The sequence below is a fragment of the Cynoglossus semilaevis genome, chromosome 14 (assembly GCF_000523025.1).
Source record: "Cynoglossus semilaevis isolate Cse_v1.0 chromosome 14, Cse_v1.0, whole genome shotgun sequence".
Classification (NCBI taxonomy): Eukaryota; Metazoa; Chordata; class Actinopteri; order Pleuronectiformes; family Cynoglossidae; genus Cynoglossus; species Cynoglossus semilaevis.
Genome location: NC_024320.1, coordinates 14,533,876 through 14,555,851, shown reverse-complemented (window position 1 = coordinate 14,555,851; position 21,976 = coordinate 14,533,876). Strand labels below are relative to the sequence as shown.

At 39.5% G+C, this 21,976-nt stretch overlaps 1 protein-coding gene across 5 annotated transcripts in view; it reads right to left on the bottom strand.

The window, feature by feature from the left end:
• LOC103389709 (interleukin-1 receptor accessory protein-like 1) overlaps positions 1 to 21,976 on the bottom strand; it is a 185,846-nt gene that overhangs the window by 74,421 nt on the left and 89,449 nt on the right. For all 5 annotated transcript variants that reach the window (XM_017038946.2, XM_008325248.3, XM_017038948.2 and 2 more), the window contains 3 exons: positions 20,775 to 21,054; positions 7,655 to 7,841; positions 7,414 to 7,567 (listed from right to left, as the gene is read on the bottom strand). In XM_017038946.2, the coding sequence (XP_016894435.1) occupies positions 7,414 to 7,567; positions 7,655 to 7,841; positions 20,775 to 21,054 (621 nt within the window). The remainder of the gene's footprint in view (positions 1 to 7,413; positions 7,568 to 7,654; positions 7,842 to 20,774; positions 21,055 to 21,976) is intronic.

The window sequence follows — 21,976 nt, the reverse complement described above, 5'->3', positions numbered from 1 at the left end:
ATTGTGAGTAAAACAAACAAAAAACAGTTAGCTTGTGATCTACCAGTAGATCGCAGTGGGAGTGCTAATTGATCAAGAGGACTTAAAATATACAAAAATTAAACATAATTCTATAGTGTGTAAAGAACACATACTGTAAGAACTGAATCATGTTGTGTCATACAGCTACATGTATTTAACCAGTACCCCAACTTTTACAGTATATTTAAAGTATGGTCATTTTGTACGAGTATATATATTTACTTCTTCTTTTCAAGTTATTGTACCATGTCCACATGCAGGTAGAGTGAAGGTACAGATACTACATCTAGCCAGTAGAGATACCGGATTCCAGGTAACAGATTTTTTATGCCTCTTTCAAAGGGCATAATCAATGTGCAGCAGGAGAACACAGGCACAAGACCACATGACCTTTTTGCATCTTCACACCATCTGTTGAACCAGGATCACATCTGTTGCTCTGCTTCACCTGCTCCACAAAGACCTCATCTCTTTGGAGAAGACCTTTCTGTATATGTTTATTCAAATCATTTCTGGGATCAGAATTTTGAATTTAGATTTGTGACAGATTTATGGGCCTCCGTAAATGGGGAGTTATGGGAATCAGAGAGCTGAAACCTACTCCCATCTTTGGCCTTTGGATTTTGAGTATCTTAGCTAATTTGGGCTGTAACGATAGAGTACAATCACTGACTAATTGACTATAGCCTTAGCCCATAACACTTTTTATGACTGGACTGTTATGTTAGAGTAGGTTTTTAAAACAAATGTTAATTAATCTCTGATTTCACCTCAAACTGCAGGGCCTTTCTGTTTCTCTTTTCTCCTAGAGAAACAGCTCTGTTTATGTCGTGGACTTCACTGCTGACTTTTTTTAAAAACATTTTATGGACATTTTATTGATGACATCATTGCTAGTTAATTAGTACTGGGAGAGAGATCATTCGAATTTTTATTCATTCATTATAACCACCTGATGGTGTGAAGTTGATCCAGTCCCTGTCATAAAATGTCAGAGTACAGCATGGATAGATAGCCAATCCAATGCAGGGCCACATATACATATATGTTTTTGCCATAGGCTAATATAATATAATATAATATAATATAATAGAATATGACTCAGCTTGGCATGGTCATGGTGTTGTACCTCTCAGTTAGTTGTGACTAATGTCTGACCAGTGATTTCGGTCAGCAGCTTCTAAAGAGCTGCACACAAGGTTATCAGTTGGAGAGAGCTGACCATGGTGCTGATCTGACTCCTGCTGTCTGTGTCATCTTCAAATGACTATGCAGAAACAGATTTTGTAGTCAAATCAGAGTTGGAGATAAGGCTCTAATAGGCATTAGAGACATTGTGGAAGGATAAAGAGTGACTTTCACTGTCTGTACATGTCTAATTGTTCACAGAAGCAGAGTCAATCCACTAGTCCACCCTTGGCAGTGTGAATGAATGCCATGGGGAGACAGGCCTTTGTTTGCGTCAAACAGTCATTGTGCCAACAAAGTGTTTCTTCATCAAACACGGGGACGCTGATCAAAGTCATGTCACCTTGCATGGAGCTTGCCAAGTCCAATTATTTCTTGGGGCTTTTTATCATCAGATTGTTCAGAGGGCAACTATCTGCCTGGTGTCAAGAATGGAAATGGTAAAAAATAAAAGGCAGGAGAAGATTTCAGCCCATTTTCTGCGTCTGGTTCGTGGAAGCTAACCACTTTAGTTGAGCACCAACGGTGCAGAACACATGAAATTACAAAGAACAACATTCACACAGACTACAGCTTTCTAGAAGTTCCGCCACTGTGAGTGTTTTCTCTGCAACATTTTTGCTCCAATCATAATGTTGAAGCCTCCCATTTGGAAGTCTGGAAACAGATTCCAGGGATTGTACAGTCTGTGCTGATATCCAATAAACACTTCAGATTGAGACCGTTTGCTCTGAAAGTACACTGATATTTTTTGACTCCCTCCTGAATCTCCCACTTCTTCATCCTCTGTTCAGAAATCACATCTCCACATGTGCAGCTGCTTTGATGACAGGAGGAAATGACATGGGAGGCTGAGAGAGAGACAGGCAGTACAGTTCACTCACAAACACACACACACACACACACACACAAACACACTAACTGAGAGAGAGCTGTTGGACTGATGATGGTGGTACTGACAGTGATTGAACATGTTGCTAACCCTTTGATTGACTTCGTGGCCTTGTTTTATTTACAAACTGGTGAAAAACTGCAATTCTAAAATATAGGCCATGCATTTAGTTCAACCTGCTGTTTCCAGCTATTTGACACTATTTTTAATTTTAATATAGGTCAGAAAATGAAAAGGAACTACATACAGTGAACAGGTCTGCAGCTGCACAGGCTACTTTTAAAACAGAGGAAGAAAAAAAATCCAAGTAATTGAACTACACTGGAAGAACCTGATGAGACCTGATGTCTGTCCTTTCCATTTTTGTCATGCAGCAGTGATGGATTGGATGTATGACAGAAAAATCTGATTACATTTTGAAATGATTTTGCAAATTTCAGATTTGGTTCTTTCGGTTTATATGGGCTGGCGCTTTAGCCCAGAGGCAATGTCTCTGTAACTGGTGTGGAACCCCAGGGTTCACCTCCGGGGCAAGATCAAATCCCAGTCAGGGCGGTTGGTACCTTCCAGTGGACTCACCACCTGCAGGAAGGTTCAGGGGGGTTGGTACGGTGCAGTGTGATGTGGGTGGTGGTCATGGAGACTGCTGCTCCCGCGACCCGGTAACAGATCAGCGGATGAAAATGGATGGATAGTTTATATGGGTTGATCTTTCACAAAAAAAATTTGCATGTGTATTATTGAGCTGTCTACTCTCTGTTACTGGTTTCAGGGTCAGGGATGTAATCAACGTGCTTTAACTTTTATTAAATTTAGATCAATAAACAAATGTAAGAGAAATCAAAATATATTCATGGAATATTAAATTTGTTTCCACAGGAGGCTGATCTCAATAACGTAAAATAAACGCATGCACAGCTCTATCATATTCTAACATTCTTGAGATAATGAATAATAATAATTATGAGTTTCTGATAAAATTCTATGGTCACCTTTCTCCAGAGCGGTGACACGTTTGAGCGACAAACTTAATTAAGCCAGTCAATCCCCCGCTGTGATGTGAGCACAGCAAATATCTCCTGTGTGACGAGATCATTATGCAAGGCCAAGGATATGAATTCTTAGCGAGAATCAATAACTTTTTCCACATGCAGGGTTTCCAGAAGTAGAACTCCGACATCATCAGTATAAATCAAAATCAGAGGAGAAGATATTAAAGTTCAAGGAGTCAACAGGAGGCTGCAGCGATGATGAATAACTTTCACACAAATAAGATCCACAGAGTTGGAGAAGCACCATCAAAGACAGCGGGGAGTGATGGGTTTGAACCTCGGCAGACATGCACCGAATAATGACAGCCTTCATTTGTATTCACAAGTATGTCCTCTAATAGAGTGACAAAATATCAAAGGTAATGAATTAAAATAGAAGCGGAAAATTAAAAACCCTCATCAAACACCTGCTGGGTTCACCAAGTATCAGATCCTTAAAAAGAAAAAGGATTAGTTTCTGAATCCGCCCGGAGTTTCTTCCTCTCTGCCGGCACCTTGGCCAGATTAATTATCTTCCATCAGTTAAAGGAGCAATTATATTCCAAGCTCCTTCATATGCTAATGAGTCAACTCGGAGATTGGGGAGGAAATTGGTAATGGCCACAAAATGGTGCTGGCAGGAGATAAAGTCCGCAGAAGTGAAGAAGTAGGAGAGGCCCAGATGTCACAGCAAACTGAAGGAACGAACGGTTGATGAGAATTAACAGGAACAAAGAAGATTATTGTTCAGTGGCTCAGATTACACTGGATATTTTGACAGTGATTAAAGCAGACCTGTTCACTGCAGAAGCTGCCACCAAACACAAATATTAGGTTTATTTTTTTAGTCAGCAAAATTGAAGCTGAAAGCTGCTTCGGAGGAACAATGGAAGTATAAAGAATCAATATGTTTCCGCAGCAACAGCATTCATCATGGTGACAGGTTTGCATGTATTAAAAACAGCGCAACAGCAATGATGCCAATAAAATGTCCACAGAGAGACCTGGGAATGTGTGAAGAAATAAACTCTGTTTTCTCATCACTGCTGTTTCAAACATTCTGTTTGTAAAAGCTCAGATTACGTTTCAGAAAAAGACGACTTTTGGTACAGGTGGAAACAAACAGACAGCATCCACTGATACTCATCAGCTACTGCTTTATCGCCACTTTCCAAACTGAAGTGAGTCACTTTTATGTGGGCCCAAAATCCAAACCTGAATATACAGTATTTTGGTAACCAGTAATAAAACCTGGTGAGTCATGGAAGTAAAGTCACGACTGATCACTGAACAGAGTCCACAATGTAATTTTGAAGTATGAAAAAAGTCTGTACTCATGTATAAGTAAAAATATTACATCTGAAAATGCATATTTATACTTTGTAATTACTTCCTGCAACTCTCTGCCAAAACTTCAACTATTTTTACTTTTATTTACTATTTAATAATCCTTACATTTGTTTAGCACTGAATTTTCCTACTAAAAATTGACTGAATACTAGCTAGCTAAACGCTAGCTTGAGAAGCTGAGCAGCTTGATAACAGGCTTTACACAGTGGCCAGGTTTACACAGATTATGACATCGTCAGCTCTCACATGAGGTGTGTTCAGGTACAATCTGACCCTTGAGAATCCGACAATTAGGGCAGTTTACGTGTTTAACTTTCCAGGACAAATAATAAAAACATAATTATTATTTTTATCGTTTATCTTTCTTCTTCTCTTATGAGCCCGCCACGGGGCTCTTGGTGCCCCTCCGAAGGTCCACGTCCACAGCTTTGTTCTTGTTTGAAGTATTCAAGTTCACCAGCTTTGATCAGAGGCTTGGAGAACATAGACATAATAATTGTCTGTCATTCATCATACCTCATCACAAGTGAACACTAACTCAGGACGCCTGATCATTTGCAGTCAACATTGCTGTAAAACTATCCGAGATTTTAGTGTAAATCCCCAATACATTGTTGTTTTTCAAAATAAAATGTACAAATTTGAAATTCAATCCAAATCAAAGCTAGACTTAACTTAGTCCACATGTCCTTCGGAGGGAGATGGAAGGAAACCAATCAGCGATTCTTCAATGCTGGAATGTTACCAGCCCTCAGTCTGTTCATTTATTAACACCTGCCTCCTCATTGGAGCACGTGCAGGTATGAAGCAGGAAATGGTAGGTTAACGTCATTAGTCCCGGCTCATTAGCTGCACTGAGAGTGTATCTAACACGTGTATCTGTGTATCACTGCTCCTTCAGTCTGACCCAACAGAAAAGCGGAGTTTTATAAAGAAGTGGTGTTCAAACCAGGTTCCGCTCCCATCAGCCTGTGAGGAACCTCATTATGATTTAAGCCAGGCTCATTATAATCACAGGAAGTCTGACCTTCGGTGCACTGCTTTGTGAAGACCTGCAGGCTGTTTACTGTGAGCAGAGATGTTTGATGATCAATTTCAATTCTCTGTGGGAGGTTGATGCTAAAATAACATAAAGTTTCACATCCAGAAAATAACAAAGAGTAAAAAAAACTGGATTAATCATGCAGGCAGAAAGGTCTGGGCTGAACCACACACGTCTATTTGTGGAACATTGAATTATATGACGAGGCAGAGGATTAAAGGAGAAAAATAAAGAAAAGATGTCAATGAGTGTAAACAGCAATGTTTTAGTTTAACGTTAAAAATTTTAAAAAGTACATACAGAACAAAAAAGCAGTTTCAATTAAATGGAATTTATATTGAAATTCTATTTTAACAGGGAAAAAACTGGATCATATATATGTATAATACATTAATTATATTAACAAGTTTTGCTGGTGTTCCAGCAGATTTTTAAAAATAATATAAAAAGGTTCATTAGAGAAAGTTCAAAGAGGAATTGTTTTTTCCCCTCCTTGTGATTAATTAAAAAGTGATTTCAAAAGATTTTCCTTTTTTTTTAATTATTTTTTTTAATTTAACAATTACTCAAAATCACCTTAAACAGAATGGTTTTACAAACACCTCTGAAATTAAAAGATTGGAACAGACGTCCGTTTAACTTGACAATTTTAAAATATATTTTGCTCCATTTTTTTCCAGACTCCAAATGTATTTTATGTCTCAAAGCTAAACTTGGTTTTGAGTGATTTTAAAGGCAGGTTGTTTATAAATATCCAAAAACTGATTAAGCACCGTGGAACCAACAAGTACAAAAGGCGATGTGGTGAAAACGTTTATGAAAGAAAGTCTCAATTGAACAAAGACATGAGACAGAAATCACATGGTGGACTAACACACATGTAGATTAAACAGAAGGGAAAGGTTTGCTCTGTCAACTGTGACACAATCATTTCTCATCTCCCTCCCTTATTCTGAAAAGGTTAATGTCTCTAAAGCAGATGGAGAGATAGAGGCTGTTTCTGCTGGCTGACATTTTGAAAGATTATTATTTTTATGGCTGAACCCAGTCTTCACCCACTGTCTTTGTCGCTTTTAAGAGACAGAAAAAACATAATCAGGGGAGAAGGAAACAGACACCACACCTGTTTGGAGCCCATGGATTTGGTGGTTGGACATTCAACATGTCAGTTATTGAATTTAGTTGTTGGACAATACGTACATATGAGCTGCACTTTACAAGTTTCCTTTACGGGATGACACAGACGGGACACACTGAGTGTAGCTCAGATCTATCTAGTCGATTTCAATAGTTTTACAAACGTTTAAACTGATTCAAATCATCGTGCTTTTTCCCCGACAAAGGAAAAGTAACTCTCATTTAAAAACCACAAATCTACAAAATCAAAACATAGGGTCAACTGAATGCCAATTTGGCTACTTGGTGTGCTACAGCTAACTCCACTTTGGTGTAATAACATAAGCCATTATTATTCTCACGGTTTTCTGAACCCGTTAGAGCGGGGGTGACACAACGCCACATACAGGCCAGGCACATGTACTGCAGGTATTGGAGTTGTATTCAGATTAAATGGTGAATTTCCTTGCGCATGTGAATGTGACAAGATGGCTTAGCATCTGGAGGCTCTGTATGGTATGACCTCAGACCACGTAGGCCTGATATTCCAAGATCCCTCAGAAAAACAGCTGCATTGTATTATTCTGTTGAGCAATTGGATCAGACTGGGACTGGCAGAGACGTCCACTGGTGTAAGGATCACCACCGTGCTACACTACAAGATCTACAAACACAGCCGCTTCACATGCAGCGCAGAAGGAGCGTCTTACACACGCATCAGCACTTGAGGGAGTACAAGGTGCAGTGCAGATAAATTGTTGCTTATCTCTTACCTGTGACTGATAGCTCTGTTGTCCTCCGCACGACAAAATTCCCGACCTGTAATTCGCACGTATAATTCCCTATGTCATCTTCCTGTACGTCACCGATGGAGAGCGTGTCCCTCCGTCTCTCTATGCTCTGCCTCCACAGCTTTGGTTTACATTCCTTTATTCAGAACAAATGCAGCATTAGGGATAAAAAGTTGTTTTCTTTCTGAGTTTAATGAAATAAATAGAAGGAAAAACATTTCACCTTATACCACACAATGTCAGGCTCCGCCCCCTGCTGTATGTAATCCTCAATAGCAGGGCAGGTGATGTTTTTGCTTTTGCTTAGTGCGGCTTTTTCAAAGAACCTCATTTTGGAGTTGTAGCAGAGGTCGGTGTCGTTCTCCGCCACCGTCAGAGACATGGAGACCTTCATGCAGTATGTTGAATTTCTGCACAAACACAAATGTAATCGATAAATCAGACTGTGGCGTGATGGAGGCATTTTCATGCTCAAGTGATTTTTTTTTCTTTGAAATGAAAATTATTCAATTTTCTGGAGAATAAATTCCTCACGTTTACATAAACTGTAAGTTTTTAGCATAAACAGCCTTTTTTCGCTCTCACTTGAACAGTGTGTATAAGATGCAGGCATGCGTGTGATGATATGGAGTGACGCCTTGAAATGTCTACAGAAGCCGAAGATTGATTGAGTCTTTTGTTTTCACGTGTGGAGCAGATACAGTGTGAGCTGGCAGAAAATTACTTTCCACATCCAGCACCACTGTAACTGCTCAGTTCATATACATAAAAGATAGAATTTCTAACACAAAGGTAAGGAGGTGTAAAACACAAGATTACTTGGAATGTTCAGGGGCTGCAGGTTCATTCAAGAGCAGCCATCCATGATGGAATAAACACTGCCTGTTTTTAAGCTTGATATTACATATATTATTGTGTCCCTGCGGTGACTTGCTGTCGTAAATTTATAACCATGTAAGGAGGGCACAGGTGTGAAGGCTTTACAATCATCCTCCTACTCTCCTAATTTCACAGATTGGATCTGCTGCTTGAGTAAATCTTAACAAAACCTTAGAATTAATGAACACATTCATTCACAGAGAATGTACAGTTTGAACGGGAGAACTGAAAGACAAAGGATTTTCAACAATTGATCCATTCAAGAAAATAAACTTTTCTTTGCTGCCAGTCTTCACAGGCTAATAGGACTGTCAGAGCTGACATGCACGCTGGCCTGGCCGCAGTTAATCCCGACGGGGTTGGAAAAAAAAACAAAAACAAACTGGGAGTGTTTTGCCAAATCACAGGCTAATTGTCCTCCCAAAGCTGGTTACATAAACTGAGCTGAACAAACAAACAATTACCAACATGTTAAATCCTTACATAATTGCACAGCATTAGTGATTTTGGGGATTAGCGCAACAAATGCTGGATGTCACTCCAAGCACAGTCCACTGGCCTTTTCAGCACCGGACAGCTCCATAGCCAAGTGTGTCATTTTCATGGGGGGGAGGAGGGTTTGCAAATGTGACATGATGTGGAGATTATTTCAGACAACTTCGACCAGATGGACACCTGTGCAAATGAGATCCCCCGGGTGTGCTCAAGTCCCTGTTAAATATTCTGGCCAACGCTGATAAACTGGCCTGCCTGCTGGTGGAGAGAGAGAGAGAGAGAATGGAAAGAGAAAGTGATTCTGTCATCCTCTCTGCATGAATGATCGATGGAACGAGCCAACACTTTGTCCTACAGTGTCTTTCCAACTCTTTGCATCCATCACACAGCTTTTTGAGCCTGAGCAGCTACGGCGATCTCCTGACTATTCACTAAGCAGGTATGACGATCGCGAAGCCCTTCAGAACGTGTGAGCGGGAGAATGATCATGTTCCTGCCGCTGTTACTGCTGCACACTCCCCCGTGGTCACAATGCTGCTGTATATACACACATGCAACCCTACCTGTGATAACAAGCAAGTTACAGCATGGCATTATTGGACAGGGTGTCCGTCAAATGTGTCATATTGAAGGGGACCTGCAATGTCATGGCACTGATTGATTGCATCCTGTATACATCAACCCGGGGAAGTGTCAGTGTGACAGTTAGCATATACGGCTGGAGGGCTGGCAGCTGCAATATGCAGGCGGCGCAGGGAAATGATAAGCAGTGGTCAGAGTTAAGCAGCGTGCTGACAGGATTACGGGCGACATGCTACAGTCCCTCTGTCTTTATGGAGCTTCACGCAAAACAGCCTTTAAACTAAATTACTGTTCTGACATTAAATAAAGGGAATCAGAATTGATTTAAAATCTCCAGAGAGTCGGTGGCACCTGTGGGAGGATTAATGAACTTACTTAATGAGTACCTTAATTAAAGTAACTCCCCTCTAATTGAGAGCAGATGATGATCTAAGTGACGTTAAGTCTATATATAAGCTTATGTTCCACAGACAACAATGTTCTCTGGGATTTGCTATAGCACCGTGGAAACTCTAAATAATAAATTTAAAGAAATAAAGAGCAATTCCTGAAAACTTTTTATACTGCCCTCTTCATACAGGGTTGATTTATTTAGCAGTTAAAACCTCGAATGAGTTTTTGAGCCCGATCCCTGGTTTTGTTACCGTGGCTACAGTGGGTGTATCCCTCTAACATGAGGAGAGAACCAGTCCAGTGATCACACTGCTCCACTGAGTCAAGTAATGGACAAAAAAACGTCTCATTCCTGTCACCAGAAAATACTAATTATGACATTTTTAACAGCTTTTGTTTGGCAGAACTTGTTTTAAGGAGAAGCTACTGAACATGTCACAATTACTGTTGTTTCACTGATGTGTCAACCTCATGTGGAAATTTACACATTAGTATTTCTGTGCAGTAAAGTCCTGGTACTGTCCAGTTGATCTTCCAACATCCCACAGACAGGCCTGTTAGCATCGTCCTAATCATGGGCGCAGATGGGACTAGGGTCGAGGAGACATGACCCCATCAGATTCATTGTGACCCCACTCACTGTCCCTACATAAGGTGACAAACATCGCTGTTAAAACAGAGAAATGATGCTGCACTCAAGTATATCAAGAATATCCACTGTTAAACAGGAGCACGGATATATATTTGTGTGTTTGTATTTATTAAGATTATTGTTATTATTCAGTGGTTTTTGAACAGTGGTATTTGTGACATCTTGGCACTTTTCTCCCAGGTTAAAATTCTCCTCTGGTCCCAATATGAGAATGTGGAGACAGGATATAAAAACCTCCTCACGTAGCCACCACACAGGTAATAATTACAATGCTCAGATTCTTAGAGGACAAATGTAGCAATGGGTTTTGACAGGATGGAGAAAAAATATCCTAATGTCATCCGATAATGGCTGGGACCCAGACAGTTCTGAGTCCAACCTTGGCAGACTGATGAAAAGTACATCGGGCCAAAATGTTGTCTTGATACCAAAATTCAACAGCAGTGTCACAGCATATAGCCAAGGCCCAGATATAGTAGTTTCCCTGCAGTGTCACTGTCCTTCACCTCGTGAGTACGACTCCACCTTAGCTGTCCACGATGATCCCACACCAAGATGGGCTCTGCACAGTTATCCTAAATCAGTGTTTTATGATCCCTGTGTTATATACGGCTGGAGTGAAGGTCACAGTGAGCGGTGGGAAGACGGCTCTCTACCTGTGGCACTCGCTCATAATTCACCTGTCAAAACGGGCAACAAGCTCAGGATGATTAAGCACCCTGGCTCCCAAAACCTGAGTGTGGGCCAAGTTGCTCCTACTTAGCCTCTGTCTTGGGGTGTTGCACTTGTCTGCCCTGGTGGAACAGCTCAAGTGCAATGTTTCTACTTTTACTTTTCTCTCGGACGTGGCTCGTCTGTGTTCCTGATACAAACGTGTATTTCTGTGTTGCAGACCAGAACTTCTAACAAAGAAAAAAAAAACACTTTCTCAACACTTATATCTTCTTAGATGATGTGATACAAGTGGGAATACGCATGATAATATCCAAAATGATCTTATGTAAAAAAGCTTTTTTTTTTTACATTGTTCTGAAAATTTCTTTATATGTCTATGAAAAGTCAAGGAAACAAGACTGGAAACAGTTTTTATTCTCTCTCCAGGGAGGAAGCAACCAACACTGACGGCATTGACACTGACTAATGTATCAATGTCTGATCTGAGGCTAAAAATTAGGATTAAAGCACAGACAGTGACTCTCATATGGTTAATGAAGGGTTAAGAAACTAATCAGCAGAGAACATTTAACCTCTAGTTCTACAGAGGCTAGTAAATGTGAAATGTGAAAAGGGTCAAGGGTCAAGATCAGGGCTTGTCAATCACTACTGCAGACCAAAATATTACCTCAGCAATTCAGTAATTACTACTAACAAATTTGATAAAGTGGTGCAGTGCTAAGTCAACCTGGGAAACACCAGCATCATCCTCTCTTTTATTTTGACTTTGGTTTCCAGATACAGTGTATTCCAATTCCTATTAGATAAAAGACTGAGTCTGCCTTACATTACACAGTTGCTGATGTCTGATACTATTATTTTTTTGCCAGATATCACTATAACACAATCTAAACAGCAGGCATGGCAGTCAAGCAGCAATAATTAATTCCATATGGGCAGAGAGTGGTAGAGTTCTCCCATAAAAAAAGTCAAGACCATGAAAATTTTATTGACATTTCTTATTAATTAATTTACATTAGGGTTTTTTTTTTTTATTTCAGGTTTTTGCCAGTCAATGTCTAGATATTGTTATTCAGAGCAGCTGTGACCTGAGGTAACCTGGGGTCATGGTCTATCCATCCTACAAGTATTCAATGTGCCACAGCAAATACTATAAATAAACGTGTGTTGAGCGAATACTGTGCAGCACTCAGTCAATGTCTTCAGGGCAGCCATTCTCTTTTCCTCGACAAACTCCACTCATCTTTTCTTGCTTACCACCTGATGTCATGATGAACAAAAACCATTTGTCTCCATTGTTTTCTCTGTCATGACCTTACTCATCGGTGCCCAGGCCTTCAGGGTGTAATTTATGAGCAGCACAATGCTGTGCATACAAAATACAACCTGATGTTTGTTAGGAGAACGGACAGTTGTGAAGAATCAAAATTAAGAATATGAAGTAAGTGGTAAAACATTTCACCCCAGAGATGAGCTCTCTCTCTCTCTCTCTCTCTCTCTCTGTCTCTCTCTGTCTCTCTCTGTCTCCGTCTTTGTCTCCTATCTCACACTTTGACTGACAGCTGCTGTATTGCAGATATCTCACTCTTCACAATCCAGATGGGAATGAAGGGGAGTCGGTTGGGAAAAAGACGGAAGACGGAGGTAAAGTTGGCTCTGGAGCCAAAGTGATTGTGCTCGGAGAACGGTACTTCTGACATTTGTCTGGCAGCGGATAAAACCCACCATCAGATATGAGGAAGAGAAGGTCAGTGTCCCTGCCATCAGATAGCCATGCTTTGCCATCTTGTTTGATGACTTCCTCTGCTCAGACCTGCCAAGAGGCCGCTTTGTGCTCTTATGTGCAGCCACTACAGCAAATGGAGTTGGCCATATCAAACTATTCCTGAGTGATATTCCAGTGTGTAAAAGATTCAGATTTAAAAAAAAAGGTCAAGCTGGAGTGTGAGGGATGTGGCATGTGTGTGAGATTTATCATAAATTGATGCTGTAAATAAAGAAATAAAAACTGCTCCCACATGACCTTCTGCAGGGATGGCTCCGGTGAGTGATGCAGACTGTGACAGAGGATTTTAGTCAGCACTACTCTGGGAAGTATAATCTCTTGAGACAGCCCACTTCCTCTCCCTGCGCAGCCAGAAGCCATTTGAATTGAACTTAATCAAATGGAATCAGGCACAGGACAAATGACCAATCAGAGGAAGCATGAAGGGCACCGAGAGAAATCGGTTAAGACTGGAACGTGTGCATGAGGTGGATTAAACTTGTATGTTACACTGGATCAGCGTTAAGCCCCTTATGTACAGTACTGTATGTACATACATTAAAATGATATGACTGAAAAAAAATAAAAAATCAGTTTAACCTTCATATATCAAACAGGCCTTCAGTTTTTATACTCTTTCCTTCATATTCACTGATGTTTGAAGCTCTAAAACTGAATAATCTCCTCAGTTATGTCACATTTCACTTATATTGTGACTTTCTCTGGTTTATTGTGTATATATTACTATGCCAAAAACTAAAACAGACACAACACAACATGGCAGCAGTTGGGTTAAAAAAAATAAGATCAAATCCATTCCACATTCTGGATGTATTATCGTTATTTTTTAAAATCGATTCCAGCAGCTTTTAACCAAGGAAACACAGGGGTCCACGTCTTCGGGTGGAATTCTGTTCATATGGTGCAACTAACCAACTCAGAATTCACATCCTGTTCATCAGTACCTCAGTCACTCACCTACGCTAACATGGTGGTAGAATCATAATCTACATCAGAAGAGTCTGACCTACGCCTGGAAGCCATGATGAAGGGCAAAAAACCCAAACACAACCAAAAGAAAGGGGATGTAGCACAATCTAATGTCGTACAACGGCGAACGTAAACAAATCCTCCATGTAAAGCACCGTGTGATGATGTTGCTTTTTTATAATTCTATAAAAACTTTCTGTTTTAATATGCAACATTGTTTCCTTTGAACTACCCCCCCACCCTCCCCCCAACTGTTTGCCATCAAGTGTACCCAGAGCATACAGTATGCTGCCAGCTTCATGCTGTCACATCACAGCTGAATAAAGCACAGTGTGAAAGGTGGACTGAGCACAAACAGCAGCCCATACATCATTGGACAATGGCTGCTGGAAAACAGCCTGGGAAAAAAAAAAAGCACATGCAGCCAAATAAAGGTCTGTCCAAACACTGGCTGCACAGAGCAGGCTCTTCATACAAGTGTAAGGAATACTAAATAAAGGTGAACCTAGTCAATAACCTCCGCCTGCTGATGAAAAGTCTTGGCAAATCCATATCAGACAAACTGGGTGCAGACATACTGTATACTGGAGCCAGGAATTTGGCACCAACTGCATCCTGTTTTTTCCACTTCATTTCAATTGCATTTCTGTCATAGTTAATCAGAAAACTAGTTTACTGACATGAGTGCAGTTAAGACTTTACTATTTTTTATTACCTCATGAAGTTATTATTTTCCTGTGCCTATCAGTACAGTATCAATGAAGATATAGGACATTATAAGTCAAAATCCTATAGAAATTTCGAAGCATGAGCAGAGAATTTAAGAATAGCAGAACGACCAGAACAATCTAAGGTGACACTGTCAATGATGACTGTTCTTAGATCCATTTCTTTACACTGTCTCCTGCCCAATGAAACATTATATTTAAATGCAATATGAAACAGGTAAATAAACGTTTTAAACTTTTTGGCTTTATTTACGTGCAATAACAAACATCTCTGCTGTAGTTTTTACTTTATGAAAATACAGAGGACTATTACAGCCTTTATGTTTATGATAATTATCTCTGCTGGACTGTTTTTTTAACTGTGTACAATCATTTGTTGCCAGTGTATTGAGGAACGACCACTGCTGTTATTAAGGCTCACTGTTGGCTCTCTACCCAAACACATCTGTACAAAGCTGCACTGCATATATACTCCAACCTTTAAATATTCTTCATCTCACATGTCTCTGTTGCTGTGATTTTCTCACTGTGCGACCAATAAAGATGAACCTAATGTTTATGAAACTGATGATGAGAAGCTGCGCCGGAGGTTATCCAAGTACAAAATGAATTTGATGGGAAAGAAAAGAAAAAGTAAGTTCAACGCCACACTAAACCTTCTGTCAGCATTATATATAACTATCATAGCAAAACAATTATAACTGAATAGGCAGCAGTTACCAATTGTTGTTTACCAGGTACTTTATGAAAGACAAACATACATCATCTCTAAATTATACATCCTCCACAATTCCTGGCAGCGCCACTCGTCCATCCTGCTCCTTAGTCTAGTGTCTCTCATTGGCTTTGACAGCTGTGCTGGATCAATTGGACAGGCCGTGACTGGTGCTGAATGACAGAGCGCTCCAGACGGCCCATTCTGACTGTCACTCCCCTGAGAGATCGCTGGCCGCTCCTGCCCACGAATACTAATACAGTCAGCGTGGCTGCGGTGAGGGAAGGCTTTTTCTCTAATGCATGTATGAGCTGTCGGGGAGCATGAGAATGCACAGGTGCCAGGGTGAGCTGCACTGCACTGCAGTGACTGGAGCGAATGGTCGTGCACGTACACGAACGCACGCTGACTCCTTTTGTTATCCCCTCCTCTTCGTTGTCCTTTGACGGTGACAGCTCAGGCCTGGCAGAGCATGCAGGAAAGCCATTAATAAGCCTGTGGGACGGTGGCAGCCTGCCAACCAGCAGCACACTGGGTCAAAGGTCAGACATTAGCTCACTGCCAAAAAGTGGAATCCTTCTCCTGCTGCTACATCTGTCCTTAATCTGAAACTGTAATCCTCACACTATTCCACAGTGATCAATGAAGAAATCTGGTTTGAAAAAAAATGTATTTGTAATACAGTATATATTTCTTCTTTGTAAAAGGGCTGTCAATCGATGGTAGGTTGGTATACGTTTGGTACAGAACTCTTTTTCCTGTCTTTGTGTATTTACCCTGGGGTATTCTCCAGTTCATGGGACTTTTAAGCCAAAGATGAACTTGTAAAATACTCACCTCTTAGTTTCAAATGTTATTTTTCTAATAAGAACACAGCAATGTTTATTTCATTACAGTCGTTCAATATTTTGCAGACATGAAATGTCGCTGATTTGCAAATTGTTTTTATCAAAGCTAAATCTGCTAAACAGTCAGCTTTCATTAAATTAATTTAAAAAAAAACAACAAATTTTTACCGTAAAGTGATAATTTTTTCCGTAAAAACTTATTTAGCTGCCATCTGTTTTTAACATGGAAAACTCCAGGGACTTAATAAGTCGAACACACTGTTTTGATAGGTGTCACACTGACTGGATCAACCTGAAGCACCATGTGAAGGTCAGCTATTCTCATAATAGCATCATCAGGTGACAGATGAGGGAGGATGGAGACAGATTAAGCACAGGTGACCTTTTACCTCTGCTGGCCAAGCAGAGACCAAGGCAAAGGGAGTTGGACATAAAATGCTAAAAGCTAGTCAAATGTTTAGTCACATTTGTCCAGTGCTTCTGAAGACTATTATTATTACAGGTTGTGTGATTAGATAAATGTTCATTGTACTTTAAATGTACTGTCAATAAACTAAATGCAATAAATATACCCAAATACAGTTTTGTTGATCTTTAGCTCACATTAACTACGTTTTATTTGTTTAAATTCCATAAAACAATTCAATTAAAAACATTATGTTATATTATTCTAACGGAAAAACATATCCTTTTAGGTAAGCCCAAAGGAATGTTAAATATCCTCCAATTAAATCTCTCAGATACACAGAATTAATTAGCAGTTTTAACTTGTCACTGCCAAAAGTGTGATAAATTCGTTAAAAAATAGCAAAAAGAAATGGCATAAATCTTTGGAACAAAAGAGACATAGTATACCCAAAAGAACCTAAAAAAATCTGCCAAAAACACGCTAACAAATTAACAAAATATCAGCCAAACATTAGTATAAGAATAGGCTAACAAAAGCCCCCATGAAGGTACAGAACCTAGAACTAACAGAATAGAGCTTAAAAAATGGTTTATTTAAAACAAAGGTAAGCTAACGAGCCGAGCGATTCAACTGTTGACTAAATTGACTAAAATGTACCATAGATATAGCTCAACATGAGCAGGCAAAGCTAAAGAGTAGTCGCATATCTAATAAATAAATAAATCTTTCAAAACTAAAGACACAAACGGCCAGAGAACCGAGTGATCATAACAAAAAAAAAACCCCAAAAACAATTCAGAGTCAGACAACTCGTTCAACTACTCAAATGTGAGTCCTCGTCAGCTAATATGCTAATTTGTTTAACCTGCCAGCTCACTGCACTGTCTGTGAATTAGCAACTCTGTCATGCTATCAGACTTGGAGCGAGCAAGCAGCAGCAGAGCTGGGGACTTGGCACATTTTTTTTCCAAGTACCCAGGTGGCTCATTGTGTTTGTGTGTTTGTTTTCTGTCACTCCACCGTCAGCAGCGGCACGCTCAGTCGACACACTGCTGCAGATGTTTTTACTCTGCATACCACATACCAGCTCCCCAGGGCTGAAACATCTTGAAACAGCAGAGAGCTGTCCTGGATCTGATGCATGGAGGGAATCATCTTGTCACTTCCACTGTGGTGAGAGAAGGTGATCTCTGTGGTGTGAGAGCTGCCTCAACTGTATGTTAGTGTGATGTATTTAATGTGAGATGTGTGCAGAGAAGAGTGTGTTTAAGTGTGTGTGTAAGAAAGAGAGAGAGATAGACAGAGTGAGAGATAGAGAGAGAGAGAGAGAGAGTGTGTTCGCCTGTACTAACAAGAAAAGTCTAGGTCTTTTAAATTGATTAAAATGAATTAATTTTTGACCTCGAAACCCCATTAGAAACTCAGCTCATTTGACCCTTGGTTGACTAAGTTATAAGACAGGACTTTCAGCTTTTCACTGAACATTTCTTTTATTCCACTGGCTCAAAGTTTGGCACTGAAATGTGTGAAAAACAATTTTTCTTCTTGCTTTTTAAGTGACTTTTCAGTGAATAAGTACATATTTTTTAACCCTACGACCTCACTGGTTTGGAAAAATAAAGCAACATTTTCTAAGAACAAAAGACTCTAGCATCAATTTGACACACTTGGAAACTAAGAAAAAAGATTTTAGATAAAACCTAACCTGCAAACACAACCAAATGTTTTCCACTGTAATCCCAGGATACTCCAACACAATGAGAACGCTAGTACTTTGATAAAAGCATTGGAACATTGTACAATAAATTGCAAAATGGGAGACTTTTCTGCCAGAAGTGGACTGCCTCCATGTTACAGTACTACATGAAAAATGATGGAATAATCATCTTTAATAATTCAGCATACTAACATACAAAGTAGGTCAAAGAGTGCTATAAATGTGAGGAAGGTTGAAACAGAACCAAGTTACTGTTTTAAACTCTGTGCACCATAAATATGTTGGATCTCTTTTTCATTTATAAACTATGTAATTTCAATTACATTTCTTTATTACAATCTCAACCTGTTAAATCTGTTTTCACCAAAAATAAACAAACAGGAGAAACACTTTTCCTCCAACATTTCCTAGGCCATTTTATCATTATAAAAATCCTTGCTGCAGACTGCTCTGTTTATGGTGGTTGACTGTAGTAGCTATACTGACATTCAGTTAAGATACATCATTATTGGTGCTTTATGCAGCTCTTCACCTGTAATAACGTGACCATTTCAATTCTGCATTTAAAAAAAATGAAAATCCTACACCAGGGTTCATCTCTGCTGAAGACCTTCGTGATGGTTCTGTTTAATCTCTGCCCCTGAATAACAGAGGACAGAATAACATCATGTGGAAAAAAAAATCTTTTTTATTCCACACCTGATGGAAATTCCATTTTACTTGATATATGTGGGCAATGGTGTGGTCTGGTATGGGGGCATGGTCTGACTTTAGTTAACTGGTTTTCACTACATTAAAACTATAAACAAAAAAACTCACAAATATACTCTAACTACAAGGATAATTAGGAAGGAAGAAAATTAAATAATCAAAGTTCACAAATATACTCTAACTACAAGGATAGTTAAGAAGGAAGAAAATTAAATAATCAAAGTTTTTATTTTGAATTATCATCTTAAGGATAGGATTCTCAGAAATGCATGTAAAGACAATAAAAAGATAAAAAGATAAAAAAGTACGTTTTCATTGTGTTTAATCTACTTACAGATCAGTTCAGACGACAGACTGTCACTCTCTCTAACCGACTTATCGTGTTGCTTAAATAAAAATGTGAAGAAGACGAAAGGAAACAATAACAGCGACACTGTGCCACTGAAAGGAGAGGGCTGTGATAAGGCTGAAGAAATGGTGAAAAACAAATACAAGTGAGCACACAAAAGTAAACTTTAAGCCCCACAGAGAGGTAATTAAGAGTGGACATTATGTTGTTCCCCTGTTTTTGGCTCAATTAAGTCAATCAGTGTGGGAAAGATTTTACCTCCAGCTGCAACAAATGCTTTGATTAGTGCTGGAAAATCAGCAAATCTGATTATTCCATCAGTGCTGGTATGAGCAGAAAGGTCAGCATTGTATCTGTTTAGATTTTAAATAATGATAATCAGCATCATTGAGTGAGGACTCATCTGTGCAAAAAAGAAAAAAACAGTTATATGCAGGATGGAAACCACGAGCAACAATAGTCCAATTCCACATGATGGAAAAGGCTGTTATTTTTCTCCATGAAGGTAAAATATGTGTTGGCTCTGAACGTGTTACAACAAAGCCTGCGCTGTCCTCCAAAACAAATCCTGTGCCTCCATTTCCACCTGATCAAACAATAACTCTAAGCTGACTGATTGCTGCAGTTATTTTTTCATTCTTGTCGACTGGGAGCTAATGGTGTTAAATATTAATAACTAAAAACCTCTTAAAAGTAAGCTTATGAAACGCGGAGAAACCTGTTCTGAGTGTCTCAGTTGCCCGAGAGCGTTTGTGATGCATTTTCTTTTTTTTTTCCTTTCGAATGAACCTCTGAAATACAAATGATTCCCCGGATTTTCTTCTGTTTTCATTCCCACAAGAGAGTGGAGTTATTCTTTCTCTGCGTTCTCTGCTTCAGAGTCTCACTTGTAGTTTTTTTACACTTGTGTAGCTGTGTAGAAAAACTACATCCAGGGCTTAAACATGGGACACAATTAATACATCAGTTAACAAAGACATTTGGAAATATGACCCACTGACTCAAGTTCACTTTTCTTACAATTTTACTTTTAAGAGGCCAACGAGCAACGTTTTAACTGACCACCAGAGAAGAATAACACATTAAACTGACCTTGTTCTGTCCTTTTAAGGTCAAGGTTTTCACCAATGACTGAGAGTTTGATGTCCATGGATTCATCCTGTTTCCTGTTTATTTACTAGTTACATTTTCTAGGTGTTGGTCAGCGCTTGGCCTTGACTCTCATTTGTTCCATTTACATGTTAGATTTTTTTTCTTATTTCAATCCATTGACTGATGCATTAATACATTAGCCCTAGTCATTTATAATGTTCTATTTAGTTTTTTCTGTTTTTGTCTTAGAAAAGCTCATGTTCTCTGATAGCAATAATTTTTTGTCAACATTAACGTGGGGGTAAATAAAAGTAAATTATTCAACACATAACTAAGTACTTACCTTAGTACACAGGAATAATATCCCACATCTTCCAACTCTGCCGGTCGGAACCATATAGCGTCCTCCTCCTTGTTCATCCTGGTGCCGTCAAAACTGATTGGCTCCTCGAAGTCCCCGTGGCCAGCACTTTTGTACCACATAAGGCTGAGTCCAACGCTCTGTGCGTGGGTGTAGTTGGCCCGGATGTATCCGTAAAATAAAGCACACTTAATCCTCACGGGTTCCCCCACCAGCACCCTGTACTTCAGGTAGTCCACTGACCAGTCTGTGCAGCCTTCCACTGAGAGACAAGGAGAAAAGAAAGAGAAGTAGGATTAAGTGGCCGTACCTTCGTTTTTGAAACAAATACGGGGCGACGGAGATAAGACTTGTGCTCAATTGAAAGTGTAAGAGGCAACAAGGATGAGACACTTCCCTGCTGGCATTAGTTCAACTATTCATGTGCTTTGCCAACAGCTCTTGTGTTATAATTAATCAAGAGGCTCGTTTTCACACCCGGGCTTCACTGAAGTCTGCAGTGTCTCTCCTTTTGTCTTTCAGCATAAGACACTTGTCTTTTTACAAGACATTCATTGATCAAAGTAAATGTTTTGTGTCGAACATCACTGTATTTATATTTGGCTTTCACGTCACCATCTCCTTCAATTTATTCATAATAAACAGTGTACAAGCCACAATCAATATCCTCATCTGCACAGAACATGGCAGACGCTGAACCCCCGCTGTTGTCTATCTCTCCTCTTCTCCAAATACAATGTGACAATAGTAAAATGATCAATAAACTCTGCAGCACAGTTATTAAGGTGAATCAATACTATCACCTGACACTGGTGCCAAACAATCTTATGTAAAAATAGAAAATATAGAACGTCAGAAAGAAATGTCAAATTTAGAAATATGATGAATAGTTCATTTATTATACAACAAAAAAGTACTACCCTAAATACAAGATAAAAACAAGATAGACCTTGTGGTGACATTGTTCAAACAGAAATGATCATGTTCTTGCAATAGATTCAACATGCAACAAAAGGTTGTGAGCAAACAGATCCCAGTGCTTCAGCTAAAGCAGTTAAACAGTAATACATCCACGGCTGTAATGGTTCAATTCTGTTTTGTGTTTGTGGCCCAACAAAGCAACATTTGCAATAACAACAAACCCTCTATTGTATCTGCTTCTTTTCCCCCACTTTTGCTAGTGC